This window comes from Odontesthes bonariensis, chromosome 16 (assembly GCF_027942865.1).
Source record: "Odontesthes bonariensis isolate fOdoBon6 chromosome 16, fOdoBon6.hap1, whole genome shotgun sequence".
In the NCBI taxonomy this organism is placed as follows: domain Eukaryota; kingdom Metazoa; phylum Chordata; class Actinopteri; order Atheriniformes; family Atherinopsidae; genus Odontesthes; species Odontesthes bonariensis.
In genome coordinates this window covers 27,060,887-27,082,498 of record NC_134521.1, presented here as the reverse complement: position 1 = coordinate 27,082,498, position 21,612 = coordinate 27,060,887, and the positions used below count along the sequence as shown (strand labels likewise).

General features: G+C 39.0%; 1 protein-coding gene across 2 annotated transcripts in view; it reads left to right on the top strand.

Annotated features, from left to right (window-relative positions):
* Positions 1–21,612, top strand: part of grxcr2 (glutaredoxin and cysteine rich domain containing 2) — a 32,681-nt gene that overhangs the window by 5,646 nt on the left and 5,423 nt on the right. The window contains exon 5 of one of the 2 annotated variants that reach the window (XM_075486731.1): positions 383–592. In XM_075486731.1, coding sequence (XP_075342846.1) covers positions 383–556 — 174 coding nt within the window. In that variant the 3' untranslated portion in view covers positions 557–592. Of the gene's footprint in view, positions 1–382; positions 6,896–21,612 lie in introns of those variants that run through there. The other variant, XM_075486732.1, reaches the window with a different exon arrangement.

The window sequence follows — 21,612 nt, the reverse complement described above, 5'->3', positions numbered from 1 at the left end:
ACTGTAAGTCATTGTTTCCATTTTTTATGAAAAACCAAAACTTGTGCGAACCTTTCTGTATTTCCTGGGTGTATTTTGTTGCAGCCATAAAAGCATATGACTAACTTTCAGACTGGTTACCATCCCCTTCCCATTTTGTTGATTACACATAGGCAACAGCTCATTATGGTCAGATTTGCATCAACTGGTCAACTGGCTATAAAAAAACAAAAAACACCTCTGATGACCAATCAGAAATGACTTTCCCTCGCTGAAGAACTGTTAGCATTCTTCTCGGCTGAATCGGTTTCTGTGTGCCTCACCATTTCCACCTCTTTAACCCTTTGTCTCACCTCATAGTTCCTCTCTTCCACCTCCTCTAATGTGCTTCTTCTGCCTGCAGGAGGCCAACAGCTGCCAGCATTGTGGCGGTTCGGGCTGCGCTCCCTGCTCCCTGTGTCACGGTAGCAAGCTGTCCATGCTGGCGAATCGCTTCAATGAGTCCATCAGTGATCTGCGTTGCCAAGCCTGCTACCCCCATGGTCTGGAGAAATGCCAGTCCTGCTCCAGTAAATAGCACCATTGTCTGACACCCTTGTCTGACAGAGAGAAAGTGAGTGAGTCTGTAGCTGTGAGGGAATGTGTGTGACCGATGTGGTATCAGGCTGTCAGAACCGTCTCAGTGGCAATACTCCTCTAATCCAAAATCTTCTTGCTGGGATGATTCGAAGCTCTACCAGGAAACATAAGCCATCACTGGAAAGGGGAATTGTGACGGTGCTGCAGGCACAAAATTATAACTTACAATTACTGTGTGCAGTGAACGTGGCTTGCGATAGCACAAACGCATAATCACTTTTTTGTTTTCACATTATTTTGCATCTGTACCCCTCTTCCTGATAAAACCTGGTTCAACGCTAGTTATTATTTCAATTAAGATACAACATTTCAAGGTTCATTTTATTAATGGTGAAAGCTGCCCTGCGCCTCTCTCTGCAGTCTATTCAACGGAGAGGATAAAACCTTTATTATTTCAACAGGATGAGAGTAAGTGATGCATTTATTCTTTTCAAAAAGAAGATAATAATCCACAAGAGAGTTGAAGAAATTAGGAAGAGACAGCGAAACAATGATAAGAGTAATATAACAGTTTTATAATTAGTAACATCTTCAATCTAGAGATGGTTTTTGAGATATTATCCACCCAAATGTGGCACATGGCACTATAGCTTTGAGGGGACACAGAAGTGTTGAACAATTCATGCTAAGCAGTTACATGTGTTACAAAATAATGAGGTTAACAATCTTTTGAAGCCACATTTAAAGTCAACAGCTTGTAAATGTTTAAAATTCACACTCTGATTCTAAAAGCAGTACCACCACGGCTGTTTTGTTTTCTGAAAGAGAAAGGAGTGCAGTAAAATAAATCATGGCAGTGCTGAGAGATAAAATTGTAAATTTTCTAAAATAAAATAAAATCTATTTCATCTTTTCAAAATTAAAGCTGTGGTCGGTGGAACCATTTAGTTTAAATTGTAAGATAAATCAATAATAACCCTGTAGCAAATTGTGGTCCAAATGGTCTGGCAGGAGACTACACAACTGCATGCCTGTGGGATGTTTCCGCCTGCAGAAATGTACACACTCTGACGGGTGTGTTTGCCCAATCACAGGTCTTGTCAGCCAGAGGCATTGCTATTGGCTGCTCTAAGAAGGGAAATGTGCGTGCATGTTTGCAGTTGTAGAGAGAGACAGACTCAATGGTGGCTGTACCTGCAGGGAAAGATGCAACAGCTGTCTACACAGACAAGCGTAATTAAAGAAAGAATGATGAAATTGTCAAAAAGAGTGTGACAACAGATGTAATTAATTGTGTCAACGCTGGCAAATCCCTTCAGCCGTGAAACAAACCGAAGCAAGACTTTTAAAAAAAGAAGCCTTTTTTGTTTTCTCTCCTGAATAAAACCAACATTTAGCTGCATTATTCTTTGCTGTTTTTGTTCCCGGTCTCTGTTTGGTCAGAATCAGGCACCAGAAATTGCTGGTGTTAGCTGAAAAACACTCAGTTGCCACTCATGTATAAATCTGAGCCTATTTCATAGAAGTGGTGGTGTGGTTAACACCACCTTGGATGGAATTTGCCATCCTGTTAACCTGACCTGTTTCACACTCCCAACTCTGACACCTGTTAAGAGGCTGACGGCATCAATTTTAAACACAGAGGGTACCCTGAATAGTGTCAGCTGTGGATGTGCAGTTTCTTGGGCTGGTGTTCTCATACTCAGAGGAGGCGCCGTAATGGAAAAAGAGTGCATGTCGGTGAAGATCTTTTCAGTTAAATAAATCCAGAAAAAAAGCAATATGAAAAACAGCCCTGTAAAGGTTGAACTCTAGCTGCTCTCATGCTTGGGAGTCAGGTGTCTTTCCCCTCTTCTCTTACAACTTCCTTTATATGTACTGTGTTTCTTGTCGATAACCTTGCACCATAAGTTAATGTTTTCCTGTTGCACAGCCTCAGCATCACATACTGCAGCAGGAGGCTAGCCTGCAAATATGCACCTTTACTATTTCTCTAATACAAGTATGTGACAAGTTGAGAAGGACATTGTGTTGGCGTTTTACGGCACCAGTTGGTAACACATGACATGCCTCCAACTTGGAATGTTGTTGCTTAGGTTTGGAATCACTTCAGGTATGTTTTATAAAAACCTGCTCCTGCCACAGACTACATGTTCTGAAGCCTGAACGTTTATTTTCCTAACAGACCACTTGAATTACAGTATGATGAAAGATGATAATAGATTTTTTGCCAATGTCTTCCTGCCTCAGCCTTAATGGTCGAAACCATGGATTTGTATCATTTAAACTTGTTTTAAAGCTTTATCCACACAGTTTTTTGGAACATTCAAATAAAACTTCTAAATGCTTTTGTAACATTTGTTTTGTTGTGTTCATGGACCATTGTTTAAAGTAACATCTTCAATGGCTGTTTTGTCCAATTTGGATGTTTGCACTGAATTATCATTTTCACAGAGCCTCTCATGAGTCTGAAGTGTCACCTTGTCTAATCGTTAATCTGTGTCCTATCGTCAGAGCTGTGTTACAAAAACATCTTTGACAAGAAGACCTGAAAGTTATAATGTGAATGTTGTGTTTTCACAGTGAATTATCAATGTGCTACCAACTTGAAAACTAAATGACACATAAGCACAAAGGCAACACACTGCATAATTTGAAGTCATTATATCTCACTCATTACACCTCAAATCAAACAGAATCAACCACCCTGTCATGACATTTGGGGATGATTTAACAGAAAAGGAAAAACAATATCAAACTCTGTCACCTCTGTGGTAAAAGGTTTCAATACAGTATTCTGCAGTTGTGAGCTCTGAGTGATCACCTTCAAGCAATTATGCATTTCCTCTTTGGAAATATTAGCCAATTGCAAGACATTATAAATTCAACCAGCAAGGTTTAAATGTCACTTTTTGGTGTAAACAACACAAGTTATTTTTGAGATACACAAACAAAGTCCCGATAATATTCCAACATGTTCTCAAATCAAATATGAACTGCACTGGGTCGTAGGATACCGAAATGGCAGTTTTCACCTTGACCAGTATAAAGCAAAAGATAATCAATCAAAATTAGTCAACAGTGGAAAGCCCTGATCACATCCTCTGAGGTGTCAGTAGCCAAAAGTCACGCCAGATCAGGCACCCCGAGATCATTAGAGCTCATTATCCTTGCCTTTGTATCCATCTTTTTGCTGAAGTTTCCTTAATTGTATCTTATTGATTTAGATAGCCTCACATTCTGCTGGAGAGCAAGCTATGGGTAGCCTGATTAACATCGACTTTCAAATCTCTTCGAGATTCTGGTCTGACCAAGACAATAACGAATACGATTCGAACGGGCCTGGTCAACCCGCCTCCCTCGGGTTGCTACTGGTTGAGGCCAGAAAAGGCTGTGCCTAAGCTTAAGCCAATCACACCACTCTTTCCTCTGACGTATGATTTAGCTACCAGCGGGGCTAACTGGTAGATTAAACATTACAGCATCTACAGCAGTGTCAAAAGCTTGACGCTGCTCCATGTTGATATTGAATGAAGCGCTTCCGTGTACAATCCATGGGTTGAGTGGCAGTTCAACCACGTCACTACCTTGAACACGCCTCTACCCTGGGCCGTTGCTGCTGCTCAAAGTTTATTGCTTCCCGACAAAGTACCCACTTTGTCGGGAACTCGAATCAACCTGAACGAGCAGTTTGCCTGAGGTAGTGCAGCAGAGCCGAAGGTGTTGCGTCACTGCGAGGGCGGAGCCTGGGTAAGCTATGGGGCTGAGCAGTAGTCAGGGTAAGATCCCCAACAGTTATCGCATTCATGCAAGAGAGGGAACATGAACTTTACAGTCTTATTTTTATGTAATTCTTCTTCTTTTTTCTCCTTGAGCAGTCTGCTACCAATACTGAAGTTAAGACTGTTTTTTTTTTGGCTCACAGAATTGTTCTTGGCCTCCACTGTCTTTCAGTGACCTAAAGAGATAAGGGGTCAGGAAAAAGCACACACATCTCATTGTGCACTAGCTGTGAGTTATACATCTGATGCTTTTGTTTCACTAAAGAAAAGGCTGAAAGTCATCAGTACATTGGATTATAATAAACTTGATCAGTATTGAAAAAAAGCAACATTTATGTTGAGGCTTATGATCAAGCTTAGAAAGGACTTGGCCAGATTCTGTCAAAGACCAAATATATGGTTAGTTTATTTACAGGGAAAGAATAAATGTGTCAGCTATGTTTCCTGTCTTACAGAGTAAACCATTTGTTTTCTGTGGGAGGGTCCTGATGAGATAAGTGTGTTGTAGAGTGTCGCCAATAAATTCTGTGCACAACAATTACGCCTCTATGCAAAAAGCAATGAAGGGGAAGAGCTCATGACACCTAATGAATATCAGCACCCTGTACATGTTGCAATCAGTCATCTTAAAGTCATTGTTGACAGCAGGTGAAGCCAGTCATTTGTGAACTTACATAATGAAAACTTGCTTTTTCATTAAACGCTTATATTGATCAACCTGAATTCAATAAAGCACAAGAGTCGGTTCAGCTACTGGATTTTCAGACTGAAATTACAATACTGTGATCACACCCACAGAGCTTTTAACAGTCCTGCAATTGTATGGTTCTTCTAAACCAATAAACAAGCCTTTTAGTCAACACAAATGCACACGTAGACAGGTTCTATATTTGCTGTTTTTCTAAGATATTGTGGAACATTGTATGAAATCTTCATGATTCTACAACCAAATAACACCCTGTTCAATAACAGCCATTACAGATAGATCAGGAACAATAGATCAGGAAAACAGTTCCCATGGTGGAAACACCATCAGTTATGATGCTGTATAGGTGTATCTGTGATCTCCGATAACATATTTGTAATGTCAGAAACGGGGAACAGCCTGGGAGCAGGCTGTGTGCATTAATCATAAACTTTCACATAGAAACTCTGCACTGTGCAGAGGCTTTAAATCTGAAAACCTTCTTTGTTAGATTTGTACTGATCATTGTGTCTTATCTCATCCCCTCTGCATCACTTAATTAGTTCATTTCTTGGGAGCACAAATATCTCACAAAAACAGTCAAATATTACAAGTTTTGCGCCGCAACACTTTGCCACATGCCCTTTTTCTGAAGTTGCAGCAGCAGGGCAGTGATTGTGTAGTGATTAGAGAGACCACTGTCTGGATCGGTCTTTAAGCCTTCATCACTACAAGCATCGACTCCGCTGAAGCATCATTTGGCAAAATGCTGAATCTTTCACTCCCCACGGCTTCTGTTGGCTGCCACTGCCTTCTGCATAGATGGAATTTTCTTTCAACTGAATGGTTATTATGTCATTACTTCCAGATGTTGTGTAGTCAATAACCGTTGCAATAAAAAAGTAAGAGGTAATAAATCATACAAATACAAATCAGTACAAAAAAGTCAGACTTTCATTGCCAAAGATGTTTTAATTGTCTTTTTAATGTGTTCATTCAGGAGTAAGGCCCTCTCAGGCAGCTATTGATGAATCACCAAATGCACGTGTTTAATAATTGATGTTAAAATGGGTGAATGGGTGATTCATGAAAATACAAACCTGTCCACATCTCTGCCCAACAGCATCACACTGGGATTGCCATTTCTCCTCTGACTCTGCTGCTACTCTAAACAGTTCTAATATTAGGATAATTCAGCAATTTACATTTGAACCAGCAAGCGATCCTCAAGAAGATAGAAATCAAGCAAAATCATACAAGGTTGCATGCATGGATCAGAAATGTAAAGTAATCACTTTGTATTCCTATTTGTCAAATTCAATTAAAGGAACATAAGAGTAAGACACTTCACATGTGAAGTGACACTAGCTTGTACTCATTCATTTATTTTCAACAAGATGCAGGGAGCGGGATGCCAGACAGGCCAGGTTAGGTGGCCACGTACCGAGCATTTTTCTGGCCTCTCATCAACAAGGTGTCTCCAGCTGCACATTTAGTCCTCCTCTTCTTTTCACACCATTCTGTGTAGACTCTAGAGACTATTGCACATGAACATCTCAGGAGATGAACAGATTCCCAAGTGCTCGAAACAGCCATTCGGTCTGGCACCAATAATCCCGCCAAAGACAAAGTCACTGAGATCACTGAATTTTGATGTGAAGGTTGATGTTTCTTAGCATTACCCGTTGCATTGAACTGCTACCATATGATTGGATGACTGTGGAACTGCATGAATAAGGAGCTGTACAGGTGCTCATTGACGAACATAAATGCTTGATATACACTGAATGCCCTCTGTGCAATATCACCAAACTGTGTTTGAAGACATTTAATTAAAATCATAAAAGCTTTGATAGACTACACTGAAAGTACTGCAGATATTTTTCTTTGATATTTTATTTGTCCATCTTTAGTTTTTGATGCTCATGTTAATGAGAGACACCAGCTTGCTCTGCCTTCTGCCTTAAATATTCAAGAAGAGTTCACCAAACTCAACCCATCAACACGTTTTTTCTTTTAAAACTCTTGTGAGACTCTTGCAGGATGTGTCTCATGTTGGCATATGTCACTTCTGCCAAACCATTTTAAACTACGAATGCTCATTTAAGAATTTTTGGGGAATGTTATTTCTCATGTCACTTCTCCTCCTTTTACACTCTTACAGCCTCATATGATCAGACTTCCACCTCCATGTTTACACTATGCTACCACTCTGACTTGAGTGATCCAATGACATTTAGTTTGATTTCACTCATCTCTTGAGCATCTTTTTTTACACATCATGTCTTGTCATGTCCTTTATTCTAGGTATGCAGTCATTTTCCACTGATCCTGTACACAGTGTCTCAACTTTTTTGGAATTGGAGTTGTAAATCACTTTTGTCACTAATTCTGTATGCATCTGAAGGTCATAAAACTATAGTAAGGACACTTTTCTTTCTTTCTTTTTTTTTTTTTTACTGTATTTCATATTCATATGCAGCTGTTATACAGCTCACCAGTAAAATAACTTTTTTTTTTCCCTAAATCAAATTTGCACATTTTATTTTGCAAATTGCACAGTATTTTCCGAAGGGCTTTGGGCCTTAAAAGTAAGAGAAAGAGTCCTCTAAAAATGTTTTTGACCAACAGAGGACCAAGCGTTTATTGTTTCAGAACACACTGGTTTGTAACACAAGCCTGTAGATTAATCTGAAAAGGAATAACAAAGACACTATAAGGAATGGGCATGTTTTAACCCTCAAAAAACAAACCAAGAAAATAAAAATGGAGCAGTGCATTGTTACAAGTATTAGGGCCACATTTAAAAAAAAAAAGTGAGAATAAATTATGAGAATAAAGTTGTAAATAATTTGAGAATAAATTATGAGATTAAAGTCGTAAATATTCTCACCTGTTGTTTTAGAGAGGAGAGTTGTTAAAATGAGGGCCGTGGAGCATTTTGTGGAATTGTACTTTAGTAAAGGTTTCACAAACAAGGTGATACTTAATCTTTTGGCACATCAGCTTCCCATTGTCAGAAGTATCAGGACTTTAAAAAGAATATGCAAGAAAATGCATCTTTTCCACAGAAAGAAAAGGCGGACTTGGAGGAAATCACTGCTTTTGTGGAGGAGGAAATGGCTGGAAGTGCACTGCAGGGTTATCGGTGGATGCATCAGTGGGCCATTCGCCATATTTTATAACGACTTTACATGGAACTTTTCTGAAGGGAAAGTTCTAAGCAGAATTTGGAGGTGTAAAAATGCCTTGGTTCATTACGCTCCCTGGTTCCACCTGAGCAAAGCTGGTGTGTGAACGAGAGCCAAAAAATTTCTATGAAAGAGGAAATGACCTAAATGATGCAGACATCAGGATTCTGTTGGGGCCTAAATGTCTGCCAGCTGGATCAGGCAAAAACTACTGTGACAGATTTAATGAAACTTGATTGAGAAGTGGAGAACAACAGAAAAAATCCTTTCATTTTTGTGTAGATGTGAGTTATTTTATTTGGAATTTTGATTTAAAAAGAGAGAGGGGGGTGACTTTGGTAGATGACTGTTCCTTTCAGACAATGCAAGTTTATTGGCTCAGTTTCAGAGATCGGAGAACAGCATCTAAATGACGAGCAAGCATATTTTTTTCTAAATCCGGGGAGCAGGTTTAATAATTGAAATTCAAAGTTTAAAGTGTGTAACATTTATTATACTCATGACTATCGTCTCATCGGTGTTGAATCTTGTGAAAATAAGATTAATTCTGTTTCCATGACTGTAGAAAAATACAGTTTATATCTAAAGATGCTGTGGTTTCACATTTTAAGCACACACCATCATGGGTGTGGGGTATTCAGATAGCAGCCATTTGCAGTTTAAGCTCACAGATATCATTAAATCTTGTAGCCTGCACTTTTAGAATGAAAAACATCTCCCTTTAGCAACAACAGACATCCATCTCAGAGGGAATTTTCCTCGCAGCTTTTGTGTAAATTAAATGCAAAAATTTAATCAAATTCTGAATATTAATCTGTCTGTATTTCACATTCCCAAATTATAATTCCGATGTCTCGAGGGACAAAGAATCCTCTGTACACTCGTGTTGACAATAACTTATATAAAATGTACAGAATTTTTTTTCTGAGCTGTCCCTGGATTAAAGAGGAATAATATGGTGGTCCTTTACATATTTGAGAGATTTTACAGTGGCAAGGGGCATATTCTTCTCAAATGGTCACACACTATAATTTAGCAAACGAGGCTCTCTTTCTGGAGTTGCTTTCCAGAGAATCTCATCAGTGGTGTATGATTCACCAGGGAGCCCAATAATCTGCACTCTTCTGTATAGGACAGAGCTCATAAGACATACAATACTGTGACAGGAGATATGGGATACAGAAAATGTACAAGGTAAGAGATATGATCTCAAAGTGTGGTAAGAAGAGCTGAGCAGGTGCACTGTTGGAGGGAGCAGTCAGTCAAGCCAGTCAATATGTTGCATGTAGCAGCAACGAATCACTTACAGAGCGCCGTTATGTGAGAGGCTAAAAGCTGGCGATGAAGACAAGTTCATCATCTTCACTGACTATGCTGTGTATGAACATGATTGCTTTTTGTGTTTCATTTGTTGCTGATCAACAGGGGATTTGCCTGACAACAGTGCTTGTTGACTCATGGGTAAACATCTCACAAATACACTAACCAAGGGAAGTCGACAACTCTACTTATTAAAAGCCCCCAGCACCCTCTGTATCACACAATGTAGATATGAAGGATGTTATTCCATAGCAGATCCAACTGACTGATAAAATGTTTCTTTTACTTTATCATTCATCTCTGTGATACTATATCTCAGTGTGTACTGTATAACTGATATATTTTTGTGTTTGTTGGGTTGGTTGTTACCTTCTTCCTCAAAGTTTTGATGATAAGGAACAATTTATCTTTAACTTTTTCAATTGAATATAACCAAAGGAAAAGCAAAGCAAATCCAAAGCGATCGTTGGGATTTACTTTGATCTCTATATAACTAGTAACTGAGAGATCAGAGATCGTGAGTTTATTATTTGGTGGCTTTGACAGGAAACGGCTGGTCATTCAGGTCATTTTAATCTTCAGGACAGCCGCGATCCGCAAAATTATTTCCCTTCCCCCTAATAACTACTTCTTCAAAACAAGGCAAAAACAATCTTAAGGAAGTGGATATTATTTCAGTTCAAACTTCGATTTAAACTTTAATGCCACATATACTGGAGACAAAGTCACAAAGTATGATGAAATTCTTATTTTGTGGTGCTCCAGCAACTGAGGACGTGAATAAAAGAAAATAAAAGACAACAGTATAACAAAAAGATTAATAAGTATAATAATAAAGTCAAAGAGTAATAAATATGTGTAATAAAAAGTAATTAATAAGTAATAAAGAGACAAAAAGTAATAAATATAGAAAGAAAGCATCTGAAAGGAAAAATTGAACCATTTCATCATTTCTGTTGCACATGTATCTAGTTTTTTCCCCCACTTGTTTACCTCTATAATTATTTTTCAGATCAACACAAAAATGAATAAAAAGATCAAAGAAACAACACAATGTTGCTATGATGTTCATGTCTTTTACCGTCTCTTCTTTTGACCATGGTGTCCTAGCTCTTCTATTCTCCAGACCCAAAAGTAAAACCTATACTGCACCTAGGGAGCGAATCTGAAACACCCTGCTGTTTCTGGCTTGGACTTCAATCTGCATGCAGTGTTGTGTTTTGTGTTCCTTATGGTTTATTTATAAGTAAAAATTAGGTATCAGAAATAAGATCCAGTTGCTTGGTACTGTAAAGAAATCTGTCCTGGGTGGAAGAAAAAGCCTTCAAATACTTCTGTGTATAGTATGGAGACCCTGCATTTTATGGCTGTAGATATTGAATGATAAAAATTCTATCAAAATGGGAATAGACCTCTTAAAATTAAGTATTTAAAATGTTTAGAATCTAATTAGTAACAAAATATACTTTATATATATATATCTTTGCTTCCTGACTGGATTAAATATATTTATTCATATAATGTGGCATCCATCTTTAATATTTAATTACCTTGCAATGTACTTGAACAATAATCCATGTGATATAAATGGTTTTCGTACTTAATACTTGCAGGTAATAGGTCTTCTAGGCTGCCTAAATGTGCTATATATAAAATATGAACCTCCTTTCTTTACATATCAGACAAAATATGGTAGAAGTTCTGTCTCTTCCTCAGTTGATCAAGCCAGACTACTTAATAGGAACAGCAGGCCAAGAGGGACTGTGTGAACAAGGGCTCAGTGTGACAATGAATTAATGTAGCAAGAGCTACATGGTATCAAAGATGGAGGTAATTTCTGAGAGAGACTAACACATTTATCATACTCCTATTCTATTTGGTTTATTAGTTTATTAGTAGCAAAAGGTGAACTGAAATAGAAAGTTTTATACTTTGAACTAAAAGTATGTCAGAAGTACAGTACAACAAGGAACTTAAGTAGATTGTTTTGTCATTTTTGATTATTGCATAGTTGGCATGAAACAAAGTACAACTTTGTCATTTAAGTTGAGAAATTTTTCATCCATACAGGAAACAGACAAAGAGCAAAGTAAGCGAATCCCTAATGTTGGGAGAAGGTGCGACACCTGCTACTTCTTTTAGTTAAAAAGGATGAATTGGTAATAATGCGGTAAGACTATATTTTTTGCAACATAAAACTGAATGCTGTTGTAGATATTTTCTCTGCATCAGATAATAACACAGAGTTGGGCTGCAAAACTCTGTCCAAATGGAGCTGAACCTGGACGGTTTGAAACGGACTGTGGACAGTGTTACTACTGGTGTTGTAGTCAAAACCACCAAAAGTCGGTACCAGAACCAGAGCGCCTCAATGACTAAGTCAAGACCAAGACTTTGGCAGGTCCAGAACCAAGGCGTCAAATTCATGAGAGAGTTGCTTGAAAATAAAACGCCAACAAAAATGGTCTAAGTGTAGAACTGATATAAAATTATGAAATGAATAAAGAAGATGATAGGATTTTTCTTTAATTCTCCCCTTAATAAATTTTACACAGTAGTGTGTGAAAGAGCAATGTTTGCCGTTGCTCACGCCACAAATTGTTTTGGGTTCAGGGTGTTTAAAGGGCTGATAAAAGGCATCACAGAGGCGAGAAATTTAGTTTGTTTTCTGGAAAAACAAAAGACTTAGGAGCTGATATTAAGGCTGCCATCTTTATTCTGGGAAGGCCTCAAAACACACTCGCACTTTGACTGGGTTAAAAGTTAAACTGATCTGTATGTAGAGCTTACCAGAAATCTAATCCTCAATGCAGTCTGTTGATGGCCAAGCAGCCAACCGTTATTGGTGGTGAGCATATTTCTTATTTTGGGAGAGGTGCACCACTTGCTCCTCACTCTGCTCTCACATCTCTAGCTCGCTAACACAAGTGAAGGAGTGGTTTCACAGTGTTTGCCTTTGACATGACATAATATTACCTAACGCGGATGTTCACAGACTTATTGTCACACTTTTATCACACACACACTGTATCACACCACACTTGCTTTTATGTGGCTTGTCTCATTTTGGTTTGTCACAAGCTTAAATGGAAGTAAGGAACCACTTATCACCACTAGATCTCAGTTTCACACTGTGTCATTTTTTGTTTTCCTTTTTTAAAATTTGTAGTGGTATGTGTGAAATATTTGGAAGTTGCTGTTTTACCTCCAGTAAACAGCTTGGAGAAGGAGGGAGGAGGGCTGACAGGGAGCTAACCTGAAATTTACTCTAAAAAGTGACGAGGATGAGCGAAATCTTTACCTGCCATGACATCTCAAACCTAATAAACTTTCACTGTCATTTTGGCAGCGGATAATTGTTTAATGTTTGGCGGTACATTTTCTGAGGAACATCTGTGTTCCACCAATGCGCAGCCACTGGCCAATAGTAAGGACTCGTGCAATATTGTGAACAATAATGCTGCTGTGTATGAATGGTCTTTTATATCTATTTAACAATTGCTATGCTGCTGGTAATGATAATGCTAAACAAAGTTTTGTTGTATATTTTTTTTTATGGGCAACAATATAAAAGTTTCTACGAATAATGGCCTTTATAGTGGCAGTCCACAACTGGGGCAACACTGGCACAAATACTGTATATAGAGTGTATATTTACAGTAGCATGAATTTTGCTTTATTTTTAATTTTTTTTAAAATTGATGGTTAGAATATCTTCTCCCCACTTCTTCAAACTGCAGCTGTACTGACAGCAATTAGCCAAACCTTCAAAGAAATATAAATGATATAATAATAGTTCCCGAGGGTCTCCTCATCACACCGCTTCGCCATAATCATGAAACAAATGCAAAATTGTTTCATGAATGATTTTTCAGTTTTATGTATGGAAAAGAACACATAGTATTGACACTGAGATAACTGGCCAAAGGATAAACTGTGTCCTGAATATAAGCCTTGTTCAGCGATCTTGTGAAGAATAGATTACAGTGCAAGTAAAGAGCTTGTTGCTTACTTTATAAATACAAAACATGCTAACTGACAAAGAAAATGGCATTATCTTTCCCAGTTTTTTTTTTTTTTTTTTACATTCGAACAATGACATGAGACTATGCGGGTTCTAAATTTTGTTCCCTTCTGAGGGAAAAAAAACAAACAGATTATCAGTTGTTACTGGCTGCCAGAGCCACAAAATAATCACCATAATGCAAAACACACTAGCCAAGGTAGCCCCATCCAAGTTGCGCAGAAGGTGCTCATCTTTGAAGAGCTGGAGCCCAATCAGTGAAGAAGATGAGGATGAGGCATCAATTTACACACTGTTGGGCTGCTCTCCAATTTGCCTTGGATTGAGACAGTGTGAGGCAGGCTGATGAAAACACAGAAACTGAGAGATGCCGTGATGGTAGAAGCAGCTGCAGCAGGAGATTACATTATGCGACAGACTGACGGATACAGGCAGATGGTGTGTTTGGAATGATAATGGCTGTTGTAAGAATAGTGGGGGGTCAGGGATTTGTGTTCCTTAAATGTGATGGTATCACATCTTTGAGACAATAAGATTGACAAGTTCTTTCTAAGAACCTAATCCTTTTTCTAATTACCTAATCTTTTAAAAAGTCCCCGATTGGATGCCCAAAAGTTCGCTGTCTATTAAAATGGGGTTTCTGTGTATGGAGGACAAGTGTCATTTGGGTCAGTATGAATTTGAAATAAGTTTAAGGTAGTAATCATATAGTTTATGGTAGGTAAAGATTCTTATCTTCGGTCTTCATATCCTACTGCTGCTAGTCTTTGTTGTCATTCATATAATCCTAATGACTAGTGAGCTAAATAGTTTTGTAGTTTTTAAATGCCTCTTCATACAACGTCTCAGTCAGTTTCTGCAGCTTTCCCTTACGTCATTTAGCGATAGCTTTTACTGCCTTTTACCAGTTTAAGCTGGAGACAGTTACCCAAGTTTGTTTTACAACAATTGTCATTCTGGTAGAATTGTCATGGTCATGTAGCATGGAAACTTTAAACCAAACCTTACAAGGTGTAAGCTTCAGCCAGACTTTCAATTATTAACATCACCATCAATATTAGTCTATGCAAGCGTGTGAGAGCAATTTGTTCTGCATCACCTGATCTTTTAAAAATGTTTCCCATTGTCTTCAGGTATGCTCCAAACTTCAGAACATTCTGAAAGATTATAACTACAAAAACTGTTTAAAGTATACAGAAAAATTCTCAACAAAGCAATCACCAAGTGACTGAAATAAAGTAAAATAAGTTTTATGTTGCTAAGATATCTACATGAGTTAGCATGTTACCTTCTTATTACAGGCCCATGCCCCTGTGTGATAGGTACCACTTTTCACCATAGGGATAGTGGCTTAATGTAGCCATTAGTTTGCCATCTATCCAGCGGGACATGATGAAGTGCTGACTGCATTTTTCTTTCACAGTCAGATGACTCATCTCATTTGTCTAATTTGTACCTCCTTGTCTCCTCTCTCCTCCACTCTCCTGCCTGTGACACAGAAATCGATCTCCACTTTTAAGGATGTTTTATTTCTTAAAAGGCACCTGAAGTGGAAAGGAGCGAGGAGAAATTTGACTTACAACGCCTTATAAGCCATAAACATACTCTTTTACAGAAGACCGTTTGGTATTTGCAAGATGTGTGTGACATGTTTAACCAACAATATAAACTGAAATAAAAGTAAATATCTACATTGTCACGAACATCTTTAATGCTCATGTGACACAAATCAATCAAATACAGAGGTAGGCTGGATGATGCAGTTATGTCACGCAGCTGTATTTAGCTGATGTTAGTTTAAAATGACGACTCCAAGCAAGGAGGAGTTGTGGAGAAGAATCAAAGAAGTATGAATTAAGCAACCCTGCATTTCTTGATTATCATTTATTGAAACAAAGCAGCGTTGTCAAAATTCACTCCATTCGTATATTGGTAGTATATTTTTGGTGGCTTTAAATTTCGTTTTACCATGTATAATGACAATAAAGGCATTCTGATTCTGATAAAGGCATTCTGATAGTGGCCCATGTTGTTGGGGATTTTGTAACTTCACCATTTAAGCATCCTACCATCTTAACAAGATCATCTGATGTTTTCAACAGTTTGAGGGGAAATATTTGACCCCTTCTGCATTCTTTCTGATGGTCTGATGTATTTTGTCTTGAACTAATCATCTGCAATAGTACATAGTGAGTCTGAGATGGAGAGTCCTCCACAAGTGTGATCTGCCAGAGGAGACACAAGAAGATTAAGTAAATCAAGGCTCATTTTCACTTAATTTCCTCCAGTTGTTTACTTTAGAAACCAAAAAGCTGTGCGTGTGCCAGTTTCTTTCTCTTTTTTTAATCTCCTGGCCCTCTTTTTCTCAGAAGGCTCGTTCAGTGTACCTTATAGTGATTTATTTTAGAAAATGTATTTTGCTGCTTGTTTATTGACTTGTTATTGGTGGCGGTGATGAGTCGTCTCTGTCTCAAATCCAGTAATGGAGAAAGACAGTCAAAAAGTTCTTTATTAAAAGCTGGAAGTGACCAATTGTATTAATTCATTTTCTGTTTGAATCCCCTTTATTATTAGTTTATATATTCCCTGACACAGCACCAGTGGCACTTGCAACCTTTTAGAATTTTTATATTTATATTTCTGCATAAGATACCTCAATACCTAAATCAGATTTTCCTAGTTGTAAAATGAGAAAATGTAGAAGTAGGATAAACACTGCATTCCAGCATAAGAGCCATATTTACTCTGTGACATTGAAATCTAAAGGCACCTCTCCACCAAACCAAACCTCTAGAGAAGGTGTGTCATTCAGCAAGGCAATGATAAGTACAAAAGATGATCAATAGTACTAGTAAGAATGGGTGAAAAGAAATGAGTAAATATTTCAGAATGGCCAAGTCAGAATCCTGACCTCAATCCAAATGTTGTTGGAGGACTTGAGGTAAGCAGTTAGCAAACCTGCTTCCTATGACTGATCAGCAGTACTATAGACATTAAGATTCTGACTGCTGCACAGGAAGGTCACAAAAACACTGAAAACAATATCTGTTACTTCAATACACAATTTACAGAATGTAATATTAGATCATTGCCTGAATAGATAGATGAGCAAATGGAGTAACTTGGTCTCTTTGTCTTGGGATTCACTTTTTGCAGAAATGTTGAAAGTTCTGGAGGGCTCACGCAGTTAAAAGCAATACTTTCCTTGTAAATTGTGAGATATAACCTTTTTATGTCTTAAAACGCACCCAAAGAAAGACAAATCTCTCTGTAGACACCTAGTGTGTGTATGATGTGGCTATTCTTTCTCTGCTCCTTTTTTTTCTTCTTTTCAATTGGATTTAACTTAAGTAGATTTTCAGATTGTTCGAGCTCCACAAGTTTATAGCTCTGAGACAGCTTTAGTGGATATCCTTAATTGAATAAAGAGCATTCTAAAGTAAAAGTGACAGTGACTTCTTTACACAGAAGAACCACCAGTTATCCCTGACACTGCCGACTTCATTAACGAACAACTTCTGCTGGAGGTAATGAATAGGTTGTAAATCATGACGTGTGTGAGAGAGCTTTGCTGTACTCATGAGGACCGAAGCTCCACAGAATGGAAGATGGGGAATACTTCCATAATATAGGACCCAAACTTTGACTCCACCCCTTTGTGTGATGGCAATTTGATTGCCTCTGTTTAACCTGTCACGACCTGACAGACAGTGGACCCACAGAGCAGACCAGAGGCAGACGAGGTAGACGTAAAAGAGTTTATTCCAAGTCGGTACACGGGAAGGCAGTCAGTAAGGCAAAGGTACAAAATCGCTAGGCAAAGGGGTAATCCAGAAAAACGGGCAAGGAGTCGGAATAACCAGAAATGCAATCAATATCTCGAGAAGCTCTCTAGCTGCAACATAAGTTAGGCTCTGTTTACATTAATTCATTTCACCATTTCTTCGTGTCGGCATCTTGCAAACTATTTACATTTATACACAAAGTTGCTGTCCTCTCAATAAAAGCCTAACTGTTTACTCTGAAACGGGGATCGGCTGATTCACTAGTCACATGACTAATCAGCCATCACATCACATGATCGCCCTTGCTTTATTATTTATTCTTTATTATTTATTCTTCGGCGACAACAACTTGGTCCACGAAATTGTCCCACCATGCGCTGCTTCTTCCCGGTCTAACCCAAAAGCGGCGCTCCATCTACGGCTTGCGTTGCTGCAGTGGCTGGGTTCTCATTATAAAAGCTTGTTGAATCTGGCGCCTCCTTGCCACGTATTGTTGTGCACAGCGTACTACCAGCAGTAGGACATGGAGCAGGCTCCCATGCTGATCGTGGTTGTCCATGATTTCCATATTCTTCTCGATGACACAAATAGAAAGGAAGTGTGTAACTGAAGTGAAGCACGCCTGTTTGTTTTTAGTTTCCCAGCACTCAAGTCACATGACCAACGATACCAGCCTAGCGAATCAGGGAGGAGTACGTCCGCAGTAGCTAGAGCTCAGCACTGCGGATCCTCGTTTCTCACCGTTTACAACTGCTAAAATCAGCATCGTATGCGAATGCTTACGTGGGCTCCGGCGTCTTTGAATCCTTCCACCTATGAAGTCGTATTCCAGTATTTTAATGTAAATGGACAGTGCATCTGCGATAGAAACGATATAGAAACAGATTAGTATAAATGGCACCTTAGAGTAAGGTTATCCATCTCTCAGCAGTAAAACGTCTTTACACATATCTGAATCCCAACTTTGTGTTCTTTGTCTTTGTTTCCTATTTCTTGTTTTGACTGAGTATCAGTTGATAATGATTTATTGGACATTTTCTGTATAAATAAAATTCATCTAATGAGCTTATATCCCCCAGAAATGCTCTTTATCTAAAAGCAAGAGAGAAGAAAAATTAGGAAACACATCATGCTATCATGCACCATGTTGCCAAACGTATTCGCTCATCTACCTTTACACACATATGAACTTAAGTAACATCCCATTCTTAATCTATAGGATTTAATATGACGTCGGCTCACCCTTTGCAGCTAGAACAGCTTCATCTCATCTGGAAAAGCTTTCCACAAGGTTTAGGAGTATGTTTCTGAAACTTTTTGACCATTCTTCAAGAAGCACATCTGTGAGGTCAGACACTAATGTTGGACACAAGGCCTGGCTCACAGTCTCCGCTCTAATTCATCCCAAAGGTGTTCTATCGGGTTGAGGTCAGGACTCTGTGCAGGCCAGTCAAGTTCTTCCACACCAAACTGGCTCATCCAAGTCTTTATGGACCTTGCTTCGTGCAGTGGTACGCAGTCATGTTGCAACAGGAAGGAGCCATCCCCAAACTGTTTCCACAAAGTTGGGAGCATGAAATGGTCCCAAATTCTTGGTATGCTGAAGCATTCAGAGTTCCTTTCACTGAAACTAAGGGGCCAAGCCCAGCTCCTGAAGAACAACCCCACAGCCCCCCTCCACCAAACTTTACACCCGGCACAATGCAGCCAGACAAGTACCGTTCCCCTGGAAACTGCCAAACCCAGACTTCTCCATCAGATTGCCAGATGGAGAAGATGATTCATGATTCATCACTCCAGAGAACGCGTCTCCACTGCTCTAGAGTCCAGTGGCGGCGTGCTTTACACCACTGCATCCGATGCTTTGCATTGCACTTAGTGATGTATGGCTTGGATGCAGCTGCTCGCCATGGAAACCCATTCCATGAAGCTCTCTACGCACTGTTCTTGAGCTAATCTGAAGCCCACATGAAGGTTGGAGGTCTGTTGCGACTGACTCTGCAGAAAGTTGGCGACCTCTGCGCACTATGGGCCTCAGCATCCGCTGACCCCGCTCTGGCATTTTACTTGGCCGACCACTTCCTGGCTGAGCTGCTGTCGTTCCCAATCGCTTCCACTTTGTTATACTACCACTGACAGCTGACTGTGGAATATTTAGCAGCGAGGAAATTTCCAGACTGGACTTGTGTCACAGGTGGCATCCTATCACGGTACCACACCGGAATTCACTGAGCTCCTGAGAGCTACCCGTTCTTTCACAGATGTTTGTAGAAGCAAAGTTTGTTAGGAGCTTGAATTTATGCACCTATGGCCATGGAAGTGATTGGAAGACCTGAATTTAATTATTTGGATGGGTGTGAATACTTTTGGCAATATGGTGTATATTCAGCACATAGCATACTAGTGGGCTATACCAGTGAAGGTTTCCAAGGCAGACATGTAACGCATCGTCTATAGGTCACCCATCTGAAGTGGATGACTTTTACCCTCCAGTGGTCCTTGAAGAGGTGGTTAGGGTGATGTAATACCACCTCCAATAATTCAAGCCTTTGACTGTAGTTGCAATGACGTCCAATATCATAGCTCTCTGGGCTAAGGCAATACAAGTGCAAGACTGGAAGGGAAGTCTCTGAGTGGTCATAAATCTTTTGTCAGATGGGAGAGAATGCAGTCCTGTGGTGAGTCCGTGTACTGCCATCCAAACCACAAGACTGACACATGGAGCTGAGATACAAATACACGAAACAGGGTAAGCAAATACCAGCACAATCTCCGATAAATGAAAAGTATTGATCATATGTTTTCTGTATGTTGTTTATACTGTGAGCCTTTGTGGAAGTAGGCTTTTTTTATTTTTTATTAAACTATGTATGATTTATGTACCTAATTCAATAGCAACTGAGTTTTTCCAACTGCAGTTAATTTATTGATATGCATGCATAGTTAAAGTAGTCCCAAGTGCAGAAATTAACCTACAGTAAATATGTATCTCCTTTTTTTATCACAAATATAAAACTGGTAAGCTACAGTTCTGGTTTCTACTTACTTCCAGCCTAGCGTAACACTTTGGGTCAACCGGGGTTTGAGTTTCATCTAGAGTTTTAAGAGCCAAACCGGGCATTATGAAAATTATACAAAGCTTAAGGCTAAACTTAAGGAACATCAAATTGCCAAATTACTAATCTATTTATACTTCAAAGAGAGGGAATGGATGGGAGGGATAGACTAAGAGAAACAGGGCAGGAAAGCAGTGTCTTTCCTATGGGGGAGTGATTGGAAATGTACTGGAACAGTACTGGTGGGCGATTCAAGTAGAAAGCCATCTGCTTACAGAGGTTTCCAACATTGTATTCATAATGCACGTATTCACAAGACTGGCAAGCCATATGATCTTATGTGCTTTAAATCAATTTCTGTAAAGTTGATACAGAAATTGCCCCCCAAAAAAATACAACAAAAGGGTATTCTTTGATATGCTGCAAAGATGACATCTCAACATGTCATGACATCTCCCGTGTGTGTGTTAGTGTAAAATTAAACAATCATATCTTTAAGTGAGAGAATGTAAAACAAAACCATCTCCTGAATAACACAATTTGTCTTCGGTGGAGTTTGTTTGGGGCAATTTGACGTTGATGTTCACTTTGGTACTAATACTATAATTCCATTGGTTGGACCAAATCCGGACACCCCTGCATGAAAGGTACTCCAGTAGGGGTGATGCATTTTTATAATGATTTGCAATGTGTAAAAAATGTATTTTCAGGGGGATTTGATGAAGAGGAAACAGAATAATATGTTTAATGTGTGGCATAGACTCAGATAACATTGTATGTATGACGACTGCTCAGGAGATGATCAGCTAATAGACACAAAATGAGATTGAAGTTTATTTTCCCATTTAAAGAGGTGACAAAGACTGCATAAGAGGCAGTAAAAAAAATGCCAGGTGCTAGAAATAGTCCCAGCACAACATAACATGTTGCTGTGAACAGTAGGAGGATAACCAAGGCGTATTTTTATTAGAGCCACAGGATAATACCAATAACGTTTAATTAGAGAAGAAGTCTCAAATGATTTTTACTGTGTGGAACTGAATAAAAACGAAAATGGTCTTTTGCTTTTGATGACCTTCCTACTTTACTTTTTTTTAATCCGTTTTTCCATCTGTTTCATTTGGAACCTCAATCTCAGCAAAAGGCTTATTGTGTGCTGGGACGATGGAGCTGTAATTTGCCAGCACACCTTGGTGGTGGAACAGATTTCT